Source organism: Aegilops tauschii, chromosome 6 (assembly GCF_002575655.3).
Source record: "Aegilops tauschii subsp. strangulata cultivar AL8/78 chromosome 6, Aet v6.0, whole genome shotgun sequence".
NCBI classification, from domain to species: Eukaryota; Viridiplantae; Streptophyta; class Magnoliopsida; order Poales; family Poaceae; genus Aegilops; species Aegilops tauschii.
Genome location: NC_053040.3, coordinates 13,860,649 through 13,880,242, shown reverse-complemented (window position 1 = coordinate 13,880,242; position 19,594 = coordinate 13,860,649). Strand labels below are relative to the sequence as shown.

Here is a 19,594-nt window from a genome sequence, read left to right as displayed (position 1 = left end):
CTCGAGGAGGAGGTGCAGGTGCCAAGGCAAGATAACAAGGTGCGTCGCTCTCTCCGTAAGTACAAGCGCAAGGTCATTCAAGGTTTCAATCGTGCATTCAACATGGGGTCACTAGAGAGGCTGAGAAATTCAGTCACGACTTTGGATGATGTTGGGGCGGGTGTAGAGCGTTTCTTCCAGGTTCTCAACCACTTGAATAATGATAAGATGAAGGAACATAAACGGGACATGGAGTTTAGAAACTCGCGCCAGACAAGCTCACAGCCTCGTGGCCTTTTGCTTGGTAGGGAGGAAGAGAGGAAGATTATAGTCCAGTGGTTGACCAAGCCTGAAACTAGTGCCAGCGATATTGCTCTGTTTTCTGTAATTGGTATCTGTGGGATAGGGAAGACGACACTTGCTCAAGATATATGCACCGCTGGGGATGTCAAAGAGCAATTTTATTTCGTCATCTGGGTTTGTGTTTCTCACGATTTCGACATTGAGACACTAACAAAAAAGATCCTTGACGACATAACTGGAAGAGAGACAACCATGGTTGGTCTAAATGCGCTACACAAAGCACTCAAGGAGAGGCTGAGTTCCAAGACCTTTCTCCTTATACTGGATGATGTGTGGAATGATGAGAGGTATGAGGAGTGGGTGAATTTTTTATGTCCATTGAAATGTGGGAAGGAAGGAAGCAAGATCCTGCTGACAACCCAAATGCAGTCGCTAGCTGATGTTGCTGCAAGAGCAGTGCAGCGGGAAAGAACACAACAGGTGGAATGCCAGTCTTTAAGATTTTTTGGGTTGGAAGAAACTGACCTCCTGCTTCTTTTGAACAGGCATGCATTTTTTGGTGTTAATCCTGATGATTACAGGAACCTACAACAGATCAGCTAGAAAATGGTAAACAAACTAAGTGGTTCTCCATTGGCCGCAAAAGTTCTTGGTGGATTCTTGAACGGCAACAGGGATAGTAGCACGTGGAACAGAATTTTGGACTTGGGTGTTCATAATGTACAATAGGGAAGTGAAGGGATTATGACGGTGTTGAGGCTAAGTTATCAACATTTACCAACACATTTGCAGGTGTGTTTCAGGTATTGCATTTTATTTAATAAAGACTGAGTTCACAAAGAAAGAATTGGTGTACTTATGGATGAGTTCAGGACTGATCCAGCCATTGGTGGATGACATGATACAACCAGAGGATATTGGAATGGAGTATTTAGACACATTGTGCAGAAAGTCCTTTTTTGACATAAAATCAAAGCCTCATGATAGTCGCGTTATCAAATGTTGTTTATATGATGAATATTATGAAGAAAGATTTGTTATGCATGATCTCTTGCATGAGTTGGCCCAGTCTGTGTCAGCGAGTGAATGCACAAGAGTGGACTTACATTTCTCTGGTTCTATTCCGAAGACTATCCGTCGTATATGCATTGAAATGATAAACCCTGCTGTTGTTGAACAGATTTCTCATGCAAAGAGACTGCACACACTTCTTATGCATTTTGAAGACCAAGACGAGGTAGATCAAGTGCACATCCCTCTTTTGTGCGCCTCCCCTCCTCCATGTTCGGCATGCGGGCCATCCTCGTCGGGCCGCGCTTCCTTGGGTCGCCGGTTCTGTATAGGAGGCGCTGCTGGTGGCGGGGATCTAGTTCGGGCGAAATCCCTGGTCGGCCATGGCCGGCCGCGTCGACGGCGACGCCTGAGGGCGTCGTTCCCCTCCTTGGAGGCGTCGGTATGGACTGATCCCCTCACTTCCCCTTCCCCTAGGTCTCCCGGGCGAAAGCCCTAACTTTGTTGGGCGGCGACGGCGCTCACGGCGTCGTTCTCTTCTTCAAGGCGCCGCTTTGGGAACCTTGGGACTGGGTGACGATTGTGGGTGGGGGGCGACGGCGGTGGTGCGGCCCTATCCTAGCATGGATCTGCGTCCGTTGCTTGTAGATGGACTCGCGTAGGTGGATGTCGTCGTTTGGCATCATGATGGCGTTGATGGCAGAGGTACCTTCCAAGGTTGGCACCTCAATCTGCTCTGAAGATGGAGCAGTGAAAGATGGTGGCGACGACACATGTGAGTGTGTCGGACCGGTTTGTGCCTCGGACCCGGTATGTGGCTCGGTCGGGGCCTCCGGCTTTAGATGTTAGGCTTAGGTGAGAGGTCTGGGTATTTGGCCCAGCTTGCACCCCTTCATCATATGGATTGGAGTAGCGGCAGATGTTGCCAAGATGGCGGATTCAGGCATATTGTTGTACTGCTTTGTAAGGTCCTCGAGAATAATCAATAAAATGGCCGCATGCATTTCCCAGATGCAGAGGCCGGGGGTCATCCTCCTTTTCTAAAAAAAAAGATCAAGTGCACATAATCAGTAAAGTTTTGCGTGTGGCCAGAAGCTTACGGGTGTTATCCATAATAAAAAAGTCACCGTGTAAGCTTCCTGATTCAGTGGGTGGTTTAATGCACCTTCGTTATTTGTCTCTTAAGTGGGCCTGATAAAAATGACACATTTGTGTTGGTTTCCGAAGCTTGTGTACAAGCTTTATCACTTACAAATAATGAAGTTCGATGATCGCCAACTCGCAGCTCCTTGGAAAAGGGAAATGGACAGAGTGTCCAACCTAGTTAATTTACGCCATCTGCACCTATATTCCGGAATAATACCAATGATTCCTTGTGTAGGAAAGCTTACTTCTCTCCATGAGCTATATGGTTTCTGCATCAAACAACAAGATGGTTACACTACTGGTGAACTAAAGAATCTGATGAACATCCATCATTTATATGTTTCTGGTCTTGACAAGGTAAACAGCGTAGAAGAAGCTGCTGAAGTTATGTTCGACCAGAAAAGGTGTCTGTCAGCAGTAACTTTAAATTGGTCCCAGGCTCTTCAAATTCATGCATGCCAAGCCAAGCTGAGTTGGTTCTTGATAAACTTGAACCACACCATAATTTACATATAAATTGATGATTCATGGATATCCTGGTTCTCGGTCTCCATGTTGGCTGCAAAACCCCACTCTCATTAATTTGACATATGTTTCCATACGCAATTGTGAAAGATTGCAGCATCTTCCACCTCTTGGTCAGTTACATTCTCTACAATATATTTACATAATTAACTTGGAATTAGTAGAGGGTGTGGATTCTTTGTTTTATGGAAGTGAAAAGCCTTGTGAATTGCAATATCTGAAGGTGCTAGAGATTGAAAGCATGCCAAGATGCCTGGAATGGGTTGGATTGGAGGGTAAGAATGTATTCCCTAGGCTTGAGATGCTAAAAGTTCGTGACTGTGATGCGCTGAGAACATTGCCAAGTGTACCTACCAGTATTCGCCATGTTGAAATCCATAAAGCTGGTCTGTTGGCTATGCCAGAATATTTTGGTAGTTCTGATACAACCTCGTCACCATCATTGGACCTAGCTCTCTCTAAGCTCATGATTTGAAACTGCCAAAATCTAGAAACTTTATGGCAGGGATGTTCTCTATCTGCACTCGAGGAGTTGTCCATCCAACAATGCCCAAGCTTGTCATGTCTACCGAAGGATTCATTTGGTTCACTTGCCTCCCTAAAAACCTTTAAAGTAGTGAAGTGCCCAAATTTAAGGACAGGAGAGATTAGGTTGCCCCCTACCGTGAAATACATTACTTTAGGATTGTGCGGTGAAGCTGAACAACCACTAGTTCATTCACTGAAAGGTCTTGATTCGTTGGTAGTGTTATTCTTAGATGGTTGTGCACTGTCACTTTTCCCTTCAGAAGTGTTTACATGTTTGGCAGGGCTAACTATTATGGTGTTTGGTAATTGTGCAATTACATCTCTTCCCTTGGCTGAAGCCTTCGCAACATTGACAAATCTTGAAAACCTATCCATATGGGATTGCCAAGAGCTAGTTTCAATCAATGGGATCCTTGGGAGTCCATCACTACTGTCACTGCAAATCGAGGGATGCAATAAGATCACCGCAGATCAGTGGGTGGATGACGCTGCTAGTTTTTCTAGCCTATATGAGCTTGATATTGACAATCCGCTGCTCTTGCTAAGCGAGCCATTACAAAGCATCTCGTGTGTCAAGAAACTTATAATTGCTGGTGGTCCTGAACTGAGATACTTACCTGAGGATTGGTTACTGCAAAATGAGGCACTAAAAGAACTAAAAGTATCTGATGCTTCTCACCTGATATGTCTGCCCCCACAAATGACGAGTCTGAGCTCTGTCGAATTATTCGATATATCCAATGCGAAATTGATCCAGAGTTTGCCAGACATGCCTGCTTCTCTAAGGAGTCTACGAATAAACGATTGCCACTCTGAGCTCAAGAAGCGATGCCAAAAGAATAAGGGACTTGATTGGGATAAGATTGCACATATCTGTAACATAGATATTAGCTAAGAGGTAGCAAAAGGTTATGATTCCTGACCTGCAATATGATTGGCCAAACCTAAACGCAGGCCAGTGTATGTTGGTTTCGATGGTGTTTGCCTTAATCTGTAAATAGCCAATGTGCCTGCGTACGCTCTCCAAAGAATGCACTGTTTTGGTATGTCCAAACTTCCCAATTCTTGTATTTTTCTTGTAATATGATCTGCCAAAACCTAGGAGCTTTAATATAATCTGCCAACACCTAGTTGCACTTCTGTATTTTACCTTTTTATTTTAACACACGTGGGAGCACACGATGTTAATGAGAAAGTGTTAAGATAGCGCAAAGTAGCAAATATAAAAGTATTTGCTTTAAAAACGGAAGAAGAAAGTATGTGTATTGCATTATCTTTCTACCATAATCAGGCTCACATGCATCAACCGTATCACTATGGAGCATTTGGTTCTGTGGTCTCGCTAACTATTTTTGTACTGACTACTGAACCGATCATTTGTGTTTCTTGAAAGTTGCAAAGTAAATATTATTTTTTATTTGAACTGGGCTAACCCCCTTTCCATTGCATAGAACGGAAATACACCAGTCTTACAAAGATAACAGGAGACGGGAAGGGAGGGAAGCGAGTTCAACGCACTACTGGGAAACCAGCTGTTTCCAGCTGAATGAACTGGAGAAATAATCCAATGATCTTATCAGGTACTACCGGTCTTCAATCTGCATTAAATTGGCTTATGGAACATGGAAGTGACCCAGACGTTAATTAGCTACCATTGGTTTGTTTGGTACGAACATTCGTACATACCCTTATTACTTTACTCGTGAGGAGACGAATGCATTCTATATTTTAGATTTTGTTTTTGAGCTTGGATACAATAGTTTCACATGACTACATGGTAGTGTACAGACACCCTCTTCAATTTTTTTGCGGGGGTACAGACACCCTGTTTAAACAGTATGCAGACTTCTTCACAATAAGTTTTTTCCTTGTTGTGACATGATAATTCTCTCATTTCTCCTGGTTTTGCTAAGGCTGTACAACCATGTACAATATGTAGTGGTATGTTATATGTGTATTCCTCCAATGCTTACTTTGTAATGCAGAGTATCAAATAGCTCAGTCAGTACATGTTAGTAGTGTCAAGTGAAAGCCAATTTGAAATTCATTAATGCAAAGAATAAATTTATTTTTAGACAGAACTTTTGTTGCTGTAGGGAATATCTGGTGTGTTCTTTGCGTGTGGTGACGATGATGAGACTAACAACAAATGCTTTGTTACATCAGCGAGCAAGGGAAATGGCAGCATGCTTGTTGGTTACAAAGAGATGAGTGGAGTTTCAGAAACTGGAGAAGCTGCAGGCACTGAAACTAGAGGTCTGGTCATGCATGCATCTTTCTTACAGATGCCCTGCTCTTTAGTCTTCACAATTTCAATAATCCAATCTACTAGTGCACTATATTTCTTTCTGGTCATTTTGTCTGAAGCATGAATTCCTTGTCACTTGCAGGGAGCGACACATAAAAAACTCTGCAACCAAAGAGATTTTCGTTTGGGTCATGGCTTAGAATAATGTGAGCACCCGCACATCGATCCTTTCATTCATAGTTCCATCCCTATGTTCTCCAAAGTATTATGAATCCTGTCCTATCAACTGCCCAAATCTGCCCCTTTTCGAGCGAGTATTACTGATGTTCTTTGTGCATTACTTATCTGGAGCTTCCATTTTATGGTGCAGAATCTTTGACACCTGCTCACCTTGCTTGCAGTTGCAGGGAACGACAACACCCAGGACTCTGCATCTTTCGTTTTTCATTCAGCTTCAACACCAACACTACTTGCATGGCACGACAACACAGCTTCAGAACCAGTGCTGATGCTGGTGCCGTATCGGTGCCTTGGTCTATTCAGTCTACGCAAGAAAAGCCTTAATATCATGATGAGCAACACGAAAAGCCTGGCTGCAGCTGGGAATGTGATTCCATCATTGCATCCTACGTACAAACACAATCTTACAACATCTTCTTGTGCTTCAGTTCACAACTGTCAGCTCGGAAAATCAACTGTACTTTCACTTTGTCCTTTCAATAAAAACACCCGTCATCAATTACTACTGCGAGACTGAATCACAATTGCATTTCCTTTAATAAGTCTATCTAGCAACTCCTATTGAGTAATTTGCTAATTGAGTAAGATGCATTTAAATGAACTTGCAGCATGTTCAATGTTGGGATTAACCACGTTGTCCAGTCCGGCTCGAGCTTGGAACCGTCACCGTGTAGGTTTTGGTATTAGCTAGCCTAGGTGCTATTTATATACTTTGTAACCTGCCCCTGTAATTGTACCAAACCCAGTTCAATAGAAAGATATTCAATGGGAGCGACACGCTCACGTAGCCATCAATCTCGGCGTCTCGTGTATCCCGTGTGTGTCCACGGCAAGTAGTACTTTGTAAGTGTGTCTTGTCCAGCTAACCGGCGACTCGTTCAAGCTAGCTAGCTGTCGTAGCTAGAATCGATCCACCTGCCTGAGTGTCTTCTTGGTTGTGTTGTACATGCATGTGTTGGCCAAAAGAATCGGCCGGCTAGAACGCATCAAGCAGCCGGTTGTGCATGCGTGCCACCTCGACAGAAAGTACTCGTCAGTGTCACATCGTACGGGACCAGTGCAAACAATTGGTATCAGAGCTTGGTTTGTCGTTCGTGATCTTCGGAAAGCACTCGAAGATCATGTCGAACACAGGCAAGGAGATCGTGGCGGCAGCAGCGGGAGTACCGATGCCGATGGTGGGGTGTCGCAATTCTCCCATCTGGATCAAGAGGACTACGCACTATGGGCGATGAACATGGAGGTCGCGATGGAGGGGGTTGAGTTCTGGGAAGCCGTCGACCCCGGCGGCGCTGAGTATGCGAATGGCGCGGTGAAGTATCAGATTGATCGTCAGGCGTTAACGGCTATCTACTCCACAATGCCGAAGGATGTGCTGCAGCACCTCGTCAGAAGGAAATCATCGAAGGAGGCATGGGAGACCATCAAGATCCTGCACTAGGGTCATGACCGTGTCAAGGAAGCACACCTTCAGTCCCTGATGAGAAGCTACGAGTGCCTGAGATGGATGAAAGTGGGACGGTTCATCAGTTTGCCTCCCGTCTCAAGACTCTCGTCAACGGCATACGCAGCTAAGGTTCAACTCTAGAATAAGTTGCCATCGTCCGACGATTTTTGCGCACCGCGCCGGCATGCTATATCCAGATCGTCACGTCGATCGAGCAATGTCTCGACCTGAAAACTCTCACGGTTGAGGATCTCGTCCGAAGGTTCAAGCCCCATGATGAGAGAATTCGTCTCAGTTTCGGCGACGTGGAGGCGAGTGAGCACCTGATACTAACAAAGGCGCAATGGATCGCCCTGTCAAAAGACAAGCAAGGCGGATCCATGAGCAGCGGCAAGAAGGGGAAAGGGAAGCAGCGCTCGGAGAGAAAGAACTTCGCCGACTCGGATGATGAGGATGCGCCTGCACCACTGAGGAGGAAGTTTGACATCATAAAAGTAAGGTGTTATAAGTGTTCCCTCCTCAGTCACTTCAAGGCTAACTGTGAGGAAGCACCGAAGCTGAAGGCGCTCATGGCTAAGAAAGGAGACGATGGAGATATGATGCTGATGTGCGAGCTAGTGGATGAGTAGGATCCAGATGATCTTGGTCAGCTGGACACAGGTCCGGTGAGTGCATCCGCGCCAGTAAACCCAGGCGAAGTCGTAGCGCCAAAAGACCATGACACATGGCGTGATGGTGTGATCACGCTAGAACCAGGAGAAGAAGTGGAGCCAAAAGTCCACAACAAGGGGCGGGACGGTGTGGTCGCGCCCGAAACAGGCGAAGCTATGGCGTCAGAAGACCATGACACACTACATGACGGTGTACGTTTATATTGTCCTTTTCGCACCCAGCCTGCCTCATTGTTCAAAAATGGTGCCGCAAGATATCGGTGAATTAACATATAGTTGGAATCCACTTCATTTAAGAGGACTAAACCACCTTAATTTCATCATTAATTGTTCTGGGAGTGGCTAATATGCATCGAGCGAAATTTAAGTTTGGCTAATAGTGATTTTTTTCATCTGGTTGGAGAAATGGCAATCTAACTCTATGATCGACCATGCCACTTATAAGCTCGTGAATGACACAAGCCTTTTCATAATGTATTGTTTTGAAATCTATTTTTTTAGATAAAGGGAAAAGCATTGCGCAAATAAGAGGATCTTATTGTGAAACACTTATAAACGAGGCCTGTATTGTTGCTTATGTTGGACCATCATGGACCAAACATGCATTTATGCTTTTATGGAAACCATTTGGTGATTTGATTGGCCAGCAAAATGATCTCAAAATAAATTCAGAATACAATCAAATTTAAAACATACATTTTGTTGTCAAGATCTGTCAATATGTCGCCTTGTATATTTTCATGCAAGTTTAAGAATACAACTCACGGTCTATGTATATGTATGCAAACTACAATAAGAAAATAGGTGCACTTGTGCAGGGGTAATATATCTCCATTGCTGAGTTGACATACATGATTCAGTCCACTAAGAAAAGTAGGGGAGTAATAAATCTTTGGAGTTTTAAAAGCCCTGCAAAATGCAAAAAAGAAAAGGCAATGAGCTGTGAGTTGAAAACATGAGTAATGGTGCAATTGGCCCATATAAAAATATAAAGCCACATTGCTTGTTGTCTTAGTTACATGCTTGATGGATAGAAAAAAAAATCTCATTGAATGATATTAGGCCTAGAAGGTCATGACTCCTATTTTAGTTCCACTACCATGTTTTTTTGGAGATTATGATGACCTTTTTGCGACTACGACTCCTACCAGTCCTATTTTAGTACCGTGGATAACCTTTGGTAGGTGTTCATCTTTTGGGAAATTTGGATCCTCTGATTTGTTTATAAAAAATCAGTTATAAAACCAATGGTACATATGACCTAGGTTAACATGCATGCCACTAGAGGAAAATGTTACAGGTGGTGGGACCAATTCATCCCAAGGGAAGCAATAAATTTGTAGGGAACAAGCAACGAGTTTAACTATGGTTTAGAAATCTCAAAAAAGATAGATAAAGATTAAAAAAATCAAGGAAATTGAAGGATACCAGTAGTGCATACTTATAAACAGGGCATCCTTGGTGCGTTTATTTAACTTTTGGGGACCGGACTTATAATGCTTAGGTGGTACAATTCTTTGCGGCTTTATGGAATGTCAATATGTTGCAGGTTTAATACAATTCAATAAAATTTAAATCATATGTTTTGCTATCATAGTTTATTAATACAATTTTAATAAAATTTAAGAATACAAATCATGATGTCAAACGAGTCCATATATGCAAAGTAGAAGAAAGATGTCGGGAAATTGTGCAAGGATAAAAAGGTTGGTATTTTAATTGTTGACTTGGCATACACTCTTGAGTCCCCTAATTTGAGCAGTGGCATGACGAGTGGTCAGATTTGAAAGCGTTAAATGCGTCAAGAAAGGTGCAAATGTACAATTCGAGTGAAATGGGGCAATGGTGCAATTGGACCTTATAGAAATGTGTGGCTACATTATCTGATGTCTTAGTTTCATGTTTGAAGACTTCTAAATAATTTTATCATAATTTTTAATGGTGCACCCCAAGGAGGACTTATTTTGGTAGAAATATCATGTTTTATTTTGAGATTTTAAAGAAGTTGGGCAAATTTCTTGGCTACTTTAATATATTTCCGTCTGATAGTAGTTCTTTATATTTATGTTCTTTAGGATGCATACCTTGTGTTTTACACAAGGAGAGACAACCATCACCACTATGTACATATGTGTAAGCTTTTACGTGGATGTATAAAAACAAAAAGTGGATGAAGAGGAATTCGGTTTTAAACTTTGGTCTAGTAATAAATTGAGAGGATGCAGTGCTCTCTGCTTATAAATGTGCCAGTATACTAAGGTTCCTCGTCTCGACAAGCTAGATGTGGTGTCTTTTGGCCAAGAAGGACTGGCTCCCCAACCCCACAAAGGACTGCATCATGGCCCAATTGGACTTCTTAAAGTAGAAATATTTAGAGTTGGTGAATTTGAACCCCAAATACATCTCATAATAGTTGGTATTTGCACATCCCGGTGAGTTATGGGTAGGAATGCATCCCTCGTTGGAGGTGTTCGACTACCTTACTTAATGCATAAAAACTACAAGAAGTAGCGATATGGTGGAGGTAGTGGGCGAAGCTAGCCATCTCGTCTCTGCTAAAAAAAGTAGATGTGTTGCATCCTAATGTCGGCCCAGAAATCTTGGTTAGCTCAAGACCCAAAATTTACCTACCGCTACTGCAAAACCCCCACGGTGGTCCAGCATAGGACAAGATGATTTTTTGCTTTAGATGACTACTGATCCTTCCCACCACTTTCAGGAGAGACTCACTTGACAGTTAAACATATTATAATCATCACCAACAAAGGTATCATCAACTGTTACACCTCCGATGACTACCTAAGCAGTTAGATTAACCCACTAGGTGCTGGCAACCAAGATCCCCACTAGGTGCTTGCTTGTTTTTAAGGAAACAAGTGATGATTTTTCTCAAAGATATGTTGACCTGGTTTGTAAGTCGTTATCCCAATTCTTGGATAAAGTCACAACCCTTTACATGCAATCCCCGGTGAAAACTTAGGTCATTTATGGATCATAATGACTCCCACCTCCTCATCTACACCACTGGAAGTTGAGGAGTTTGTCAACAAAGACAAAAAAAAATCATGGAGATCCAGAGGAAGCTAGCTAGGAAATTATTCGTTCCTTTTATTCCCCTTCTAGAGATATATTTGAAATACAAGGAAACAAACCCCCTTTCCATCTTCTAGACCTCTTGAATGTATGTTACTAGAGTAATGTGTCTGGACACTCATATGTAGACGTACTATGTTTGTTCATGTTGGTACGATATACCTCCCTGATTATAGACCTATACACCCGTACACTGCCCTTCTCTCTATTGTCGTCAACAACCTTCTAGTGGATCATAAGATCGTTGGTGTACTAATATCTGACATGGACCCTCTCACTAGTAGAAAAAGACCCATTTGTCCCGGTTCATGAGGCCCATTTGTCCCGGTTCGGGAACCGGCCGGGACTAAAGGGTCGGTACTAAAGCCCAATACCTTTAGTCCCGGTTCTTATACGAACCGGGACAGATGGGGCTCCACGTGGATGTTGCGGCTTGCCCTGGCAGGGGGGCCTTTTGTCCCGGTTGGTGATACCAACCGGGACCAATAAGCTACCACGCGTCATCATTTCAGGGGGCTAGGGTTTTTGTTTTTTTCTGAAGGGGGGGGGGGTTGGTGGTTTTAGGGGGTTTGTAGGGTTAATTTAGGTGTTTCATATATTGTTTTAGCTAGATAATAGAGAGAAGTGTCCTCTCTTATCTCCGTGCTTGGTCGATGCTACGTACTATACGTATAGAGAGGACTCGACACGCTAGCTAGTAAGCAAATGAAGGAAACCATTAAGTACAGAAGATTGTCATGAACATATGCATACAGACAGAAGTGATATCGACCTCTCCTCCGAGAGATTGGTCGAACAACAAGTTTTCGTATATCTATCCGACGCTACTACTGGTTACATATATACAATATAAGATCTCTTACAATCCCCTAATATCTGAACTCAACTTCCACATGGTATTCTCCGGCTTTATTGATGACGTGATCAAGAAAGAATCCCGCCAATTCCTCTTGAATTGCTTTCATGCGATCTTGTGGTAGGAGTTCATCCCGCATCTGCCACGTCTAATTTGAACAAGAGGCTCACCACGGTGGTGCCGGCGACGAGATCGGTGCGGGCGATCGACAGCGGTGAAGACGGGGATGGGACGTGATGGACCGGTAAACCTAGACAAATCTCGGGGAAAATGGAGCTTGGAGGTCGAGCTTCGAGAGGAGAAAGCTTAACTAGTGTGGCTCGGGCATTTCATCGAACACCTCATGTGCATAGGAGGTGAGCTAGAGCACCACAAAGCTCTCCCCTCGCCGGCAAGAAAAACAGAGCAGTGGAGTGCTCTGCTCGCGGGCGAGGGTTATATATAGCCACCTCATTGGTCCCGGTTCATGGCTGGAACCGGGACTAAAGGCCCCCCTTCTGTCCCAGTTCTAGGCACGGACCGGGACCAATGGTTGTGGGCCAGGAGCGAGGACCATTGGTCCCGGTTCGTGCCTAGAACCGGGACAAATGGGTCCACACGAACCGGGACAAATGCCTCCCGAGGCCTGGCCGGCCCCCTGGGCGCACGAACCGGGACGTATGCCCCCCATGGGTCCCGGTTCGTGACAGAACCGGGACTAATGGGCTGGCCAGGCCCCAACCAAAGCCCTGTTTTCTACTAGTGTCTCCTTCATTTCACCTTCAACTAAAAATGGCATAAGATCGAATGTGTACTGATCACTGACATGGACCCTCTCCCTTCTTCGATCTTTGACTACAAATGCCATTACGCTATGTGTGATGAATGCTTTGTGTATCATCTGTGTACTACGTGTGTTCCCAAATTTTCTTGTGTGATGGACATGTTATGTGATGAATGATATGTGTGATGATGGGTTGATGACAAGTTAAGAGATGACAAATCCAAGATCGAATCATGTATTATGCAAGAGAAATCACATGCATCTCCTAGATCCAACAATCTTTGACATTTGTGTATCACAGTTAATTAAAGTATCATTTGTGGCGAATCCTAAATACAAGGACCTATAACTATCTAACAACATATGGTTCGCAACCCATCTTTGCTGTGGTTTCTAAACAGTATGTGATATACATGTTTATGGTCGTGCTCTCCCCTAAAAGATAGTCATTATGTGAACTGCTTGACTATCCTTAACAATTATATGAGTAAAGACATTATCATTCACTTCAGTAATAAGAGAAGTGTGTATATCTTAGGATGTGAACTCAAATGGCTTAGAATTATTTTAAGATATTTTAAATATTCATGCGATTTCTTGGAACATTATGAAACTATAATTATCTTTGCGGTATGCATAGAAAGCAAAATAATATAAGCACTTAAGTATGGTGTGGAGGCTTGTATATTTAGCTTCAATCAATTTGTTGTTAATTTTGTGTGTTCAATGCATGTAATTATACATAGTAATTTGTTCGCAAATACATATGTCAGGTGTTTTATACCACTTCATTTTCTTTCTTAAACTATTTCTTGTTATGGATTGGGGCAACACACACAACCTAAAGAGCAATATTTAAACCAAGGAAGGTTTGGATCAAAACAAATATACATGGTGTTATTTATATGCGGGTTGATGCATAAGATCATAAAGACATCGATTTATAAATATGGTGCATGAAGCGCTATAAAAATGTTTAGACCCATGATAGCTAATAATTTTTCCAAACCTGTAGCAGTGTCATGTCAAGTTCTATCTATAAAGGTAATAGAAGGAATGCATGCAAGAAGAACACTTCAACTTATGACCAGGAAAGTATATGGGCACATTCTGACATGATTTCTAAAAAACCATATTGTACACCACTTGTAATATCATCCTCAATTCTGGTTCGCCAAATGTGGAAACATATTTATTTTTGTTTCGATCAACATTAAGATTGCTATTGCGATTAAATATAAATCTTACATTTAGTTCCCACATAATATTATTTGTGAACAAGGTAAACTATGGAGATAAATTTGAATTCAGGGTACATACCAATAGCTAAATGACATCTGGATGCATTTGGCTCTCTTTGACAATAATTATCTCAGGCGATATACCAAAAGTAATCAAAATATTTATTATTTCCTGAACCCACATATATTGTCTTTCACAATTGACTTTGACTTCCTTAAGGGTCTCCATTAATAGGGGATGTTCCAGTTGATAATGTTCTCCGTTAGATTCGACCACCTCTTTAGGCTCCTAGAGTAGACAAATAAATTCATAAATGTTATCGACCGACAATCAATTTTCAGAAAAGATATAGTCATAGTGGCCATACCTCTAAAAGTAGGAGATTCGGCTCCTCTAGAATAGGTGAGTTGCGAAGAACGCGTGCAAGTCCATGGAGGTTAGCAACCAAAAACCATTCATTGAGTATCAGTGTCCTCAAGTTTCGAAATGTAGGGCATCGCCGCAAATCCCTATCAAAAATGAACTAGATAAAAGAGAATAAGAATGATGTATTTTTAGGTGTATTAAGTATATGCAAGTGTGGAAAGCCATGTGTTCTAGTATTGAAACATGTAATAGCCAAAGTTGATTATAGTAAATTGGTGAAAGCAATAAAGAAATATGCATTTCTTATCTCTAATAAATAATTAGACATACCAATGTTGGCAATATGCAAAGAAGTCCTAATTTTTAAAATATAATAACTCTAATATATGGTTTCAAGTTACATAGTGTTCAGGGCTCTATAGATTAATATTCTTGTATGGTGTTCCAACAAATCCAAAATAACAGCCCACTAGAACATAATAGTAGAAATCGACATGTATGTTGTTTCTAGTGTTAGAGTAATGCATATATACATTTTGATTGCATGTTACTTCAATAGAAAAGGTTACAAAACAATATAAGTAATTCAATTGGTGGATAATCTACCATAGATTGCAAGAGCAAGGAAATATGAGCAATAGGGACGCCCAAAAAGTGCAAACATACCATGCTTGGTTCACTTAGCAACTCCAAGTAACTGGCATTTGATAAACCTTCCAGAAGAATGCTATCATATTTGTAACCATCAGTGCAACCAAAACCGCAGTCCACATTATCACATCCCCAAGATTTATTATTGTTACAATAGTCTAAACAGTCCTCGCCTAGACTGACATATCCAACTTCAAGTGAAGGCATGGCTTCAAATAAAGGAGTATAATGCCAAATATCAGTTAACTTAAGAAAGATGAGGTTGGGGACAGAAATGTGAGTGCGTGCACCCACTATCAAATTCACATTCCACTGCAATCAGGCGCTTTAATGACTTTGATATAATGTAATTTGCTTCAATCCAACAAAACATCAGATCTATTTCTTCCAATGCAGGGCAGCTTGAGAAATCAATAGTGCTAGCTTTTAAGCAAACCTTATCAAGCTCTAACCTCTTCAAGTGCTTGGAGATGAGAGCTTGATCCCTGAACTGTAGGAAATCATCCTCTATACAGCTAATGACTCTGAGCTCCTGAACATGGCAAAGATTCACGATATGAAAGATCCATGTGTCTATCATGTCATGCATTTCTACCTTCTCGAGATTAGTCAACTCGATATCACAAACAATGATTGCGGTGTTTCCACGGCCACGCAAAAAATTGTCTATTAAGTTGTTACATTTATCGATTGTATCAGAAATACGTAGGGTAGGCACAAATTTCCATATGTAGCTCCAATTCTTGGAAAGAACACAAGTCCTCACGGCCTCATTCAATGATAGGAAGGATACTATGTGCTCAAGCATATCATCCGGGAGGTCTGAGATTCCAAAATTACAACTCTCTTGCGCTAATTTCTTCCTCTTGTTTATATCACCCATTCTGCAAATTGGTAGGAGGTGATAGTGATGTGGGGGAACAAACCAAGCAATTTATGAAATAAATCAGGGGAGGTGTGATAGTGATGAGAGGATGAAATTGTGGAGAAAAATAACCTGGGTGCTCCACGGGTGGCGCAGTGGATTAGGGTAAGTGCTGCTCCATGGCGTGGTAGCTCCAAAAGTATGCCGATTAGGAGGTCAGATGACGGAAAGACCTACCACCCACTAGAAGATCTCGATTGAAGTGTAGATCTAGGTGGAGTAGATTGGAGGGGCGAGGGAGAGGAGACAGAGCGGATCGTGGCGGTAGAAGGGGCGAGATCTCGGAGATATAGTAGATCTGGGTGGAGGAGATTGAGGGGAGGAGGAAGAAGATCTCAATGGCACAGTAGATCTAGGTGGAGGGGGTTTTGTTGGATGGGGGAGGAGACAAAGCCGATCGTGAGAGGGGCGGGGGATTAGGGGGGAGAGGAGGAAGATCTTTGTTTGAGAGAAGATCTTGGTGGACGGGATTGGGGCCTAGGGGAAGTAGGGAGGAGGAGGAAGATCACCGCGGTAGAGTAGATCTTGGTGAAGGGGGTTGAGGGGAGGGGGAGAGGAGTAGTAACAGGGGATCGTGGATGGTCGAGGGGACTGAATGAGAGGAGGAGGCTGAGAAGATCGTGGGAGGTGGATGAGATCTGGGAGAGGGGGGAGGAGGCAACGCAGATTGTGGGAGGGGGTAATTAAGCTAACGCGTCAGGGGAGGAATTGTTCAGTCTAGTATCTTAATGGGATCATGGTGGGGGTTGGGGTAATCCAGTTCGAAACAAGGTTGTGATTCGTTTACATGGCATTTTCGTAATGGGGCATCGCTATGAGTAACGTGTCTGAGGTCCAAGTGTAATTTGATAATGAGCTAAAATCCCAAACCAACCACCACCATAGTGTGTGTAATTGTGATAATATCATTTCTAGGGAGAAATTATGCACTGGCTTTCCTCCCAAAATTTTAATGACATGAACCATATACCAATGCACGAATATTCTTACCATGGCCTTTACATGACTTGGAGCATGTGACAAATAATGTACTGACCAAGAGTTGTGCACAAAAATCAAAATAAAATGTATACATTAAATGCATAGTGTTGCCATCCAACGTGATGATGATGGGGTCCAAAGTAGTAAGGACCAATATGGTGTTAAAAAGTGCGACACAACTTAATATTCAGCTAAAAACAATGAAGACATACTATGGATCGATTTATTTTTTGGTGCCATTCACTAGCAGGAAACCACATCCCCCCCCCCCCCCCCCCCCCCCCTCCCGGAAACAAAAATGGACATCAAACTGGACGATACTTACATTCTCTTATAGCCGTTACATGAGTCCATTTTATGAGTTTTCTGTTCTTAAAACAGCTGCATGAAGAAAGAAATTATAGGAGCTGGCACATGCATGTTCTTACGAAACCTGAATGTGTATCTATTGCTTTTACGGTTAATCATATTTCCGTATACTTCTATTCAGGGCACATAAGATCATCAATCCAAGGATATGAATATTCCAACCTTTCAACTAAAGAACTAGTAATGTACACATCCATTTGTTCAAGTGTGAGTGTGTTTTTTCAAAGGCCGAGCTCCACGGCACCTCCTATCAATGCCATCCGACCATTTAGGGATATGTGCACAGCCTAAATAGTTTGCAGAATGTAGCAACAGAAACGACACCATTTGCAGAGCGCACTTAATCACATGCATGCATAACACGGTTCTCTGACATGACTGCCCACAGTCTCACACGCTCTCTCTCCGCATGCTCACTCTCTTTACAAACAACATGACATGCAGAAGTCAAATCTCAAATATCTAAGGCTGATGTGACTTTTCTTTTCTCTCTCTCCTCTCTCCCAGCCTCTATCTTACGAAAAAAATGTTTTCTCTTTCCTGCTGCCATTTGTCCTTTCTCACATGAGATTATAAAGAAACGCTTGTGCTGAAATAAAAATAGAAAAATAAATGCTCTCTCTCCTTTCACATGGGCACCGGACTGAAAAGGTGAAGAAAAAGGGGTAAAAATAATTGGGTGTGAGGAGCTGGTGGTCATGTGACGAGGTTCACATAAATTCTTGGGCTGCGAGGTCTGCAAAGCTGTGCTGTCTCAATGAATGAACAGTGCATATGCGTCCACCAGAGTTTAGACGCAGCAGGTATCCCATCAGAGTTGAAAGACCTTAATCACTCTAGCGTACAGTGACACTAGCCTGCAATTGTGCGAATCTCCAGGAACAGAAAGGAGCATGGACGGCAGAGATAGTGGGTACCGAGGAGCTTGTCCTACACTATAACTTTCCGTTTGTTCAATCCACCCATCCAACAAATGGGAAAAACTCTGGCTAAGATTGACAAAGTACGAATTGAACTTTTGCAGGGCTGGGGTGTTGTTGGGCCTAGAGTACCACCATAATTTATCCTCCTACACATTTGGTTCTATTTGCAAATCAGTACCTCCTACGAATCAGATCCTTAGTCAATCTTAGAAATTATGGTCATTGGACATAATCTCTAACAAGATTATGGCAGACCCAATATTCTGAGTTATATGTATCAATATGACTTGTACTATTGTTTCTTATATAGAAAATTGACCTGCATTTTTATGGCTATTTGACAAAATGTTTTTTCCTGAGTTTTTTCAAACCCTACATACTTCACTGTAGCAATAAAAGAAACACATGGTATGTATTTTTATGAGTTTTATGTGCATATTGAATTGCTGCCACTGATAAACCTACTCTAGTTTACTATTCCCCATATTACTTTTGAACTACTTTCAGGAAAAGATGTTGCGACCTTACCTATTAAATTACTCCCTCCGTTCCTAAATATAAGTCTTTGTAGAGATTGCACTATGAACCACATACGGATGCATATAGATGCATTTTAAATGTAGATTCATTCATTTTGCTCCGTATGTAGTCTATTTAGTGAAATCTCTACAAAGACTTATATTTAGGAACGGAGGAAGTATGTAAGAACAATTGGAAAGAGAGGACCGGAAATAAAAGGTTGATGTCATGTTTAATTATTTGATAAAAGTTTGTGTTTCTCTCCTCGTGTGGGCTAATTCCATTCAAATTTTTCCCTCGTTTCAGAACCACATTGTGAAGAAACCTAAAACGGCGAAGGCTAGATTATTCTTCACAGTAAAGCTCCTTCTCGATTTATATATGCTTCTTGAGTGCTTCATCTAAAGTAAATTTGTGTGTACTTCAGTAAACGACCTGCATATATATCATGCGGTTCTGCCTTAGGATGATGACCATCTAAAAAACTTGAGGAGCCAGCAAGCCACTCTCAGCACAAGGATGACGCGCTTCGAATTTGGAGGAACATGATTCCACTGGGTTGATCAGATATGTCATTGGTTATAGTGGAAAGCGTTAGAGTTATTGTGGTTGCTCGTTGCACCGACACTCTACCATATCGGTCAAGACAACGTCTGTCAAGGACGTTTTGGAGTGCTAGGAATGCTAAACTACTGCTTAGTAAAGGTGAGAAGGGTGGTGTGCAACACTGTCGCTCAAGCACATGGATAAAGAAAAGAAGAAAGAAAACCAACAAGCGCTGACGGAATATATATTTAGTCCATATCAT

The 19,594-nt window shown here is 42.2% G+C and overlaps 1 protein-coding gene and 1 long non-coding RNA gene across 2 annotated transcripts; one reads left to right on the top strand and one right to left on the bottom strand.

The window, feature by feature from the left end:
• The first annotated feature begins 1,980 nt into the window (after positions 1–1,980).
• LOC109784674 (disease resistance-like protein DSC1) lies at positions 1,981–4,387 on the top strand. The gene is made up of 4 exons (XM_073500591.1): positions 1,981–2,103; positions 2,521–2,796; positions 3,188–3,350; positions 3,456–4,387. The coding sequence occupies exons 1-4, from the start codon at positions 1,981–1,983 to the stop codon at positions 4,385–4,387; spliced, it is 1,494 nt and encodes a 497-aa protein (XP_073356692.1).
• Positions 4,388–8,703: 4,316 nt separating this feature from the next.
• LOC120966062 (uncharacterized) lies at positions 8,704–16,636 on the bottom strand. Its single transcript, XR_005759051.3, has 5 exons — positions 16,067–16,636; positions 15,085–15,953; positions 14,420–14,575; positions 14,131–14,340; positions 8,704–9,007 (listed from the first exon to the last, which is right to left on the bottom strand). It is a non-coding gene; the product is annotated as an uncharacterized lncRNA (long non-coding RNA).
• Positions 16,637–19,594: the final 2,958 nt, after the last annotated feature.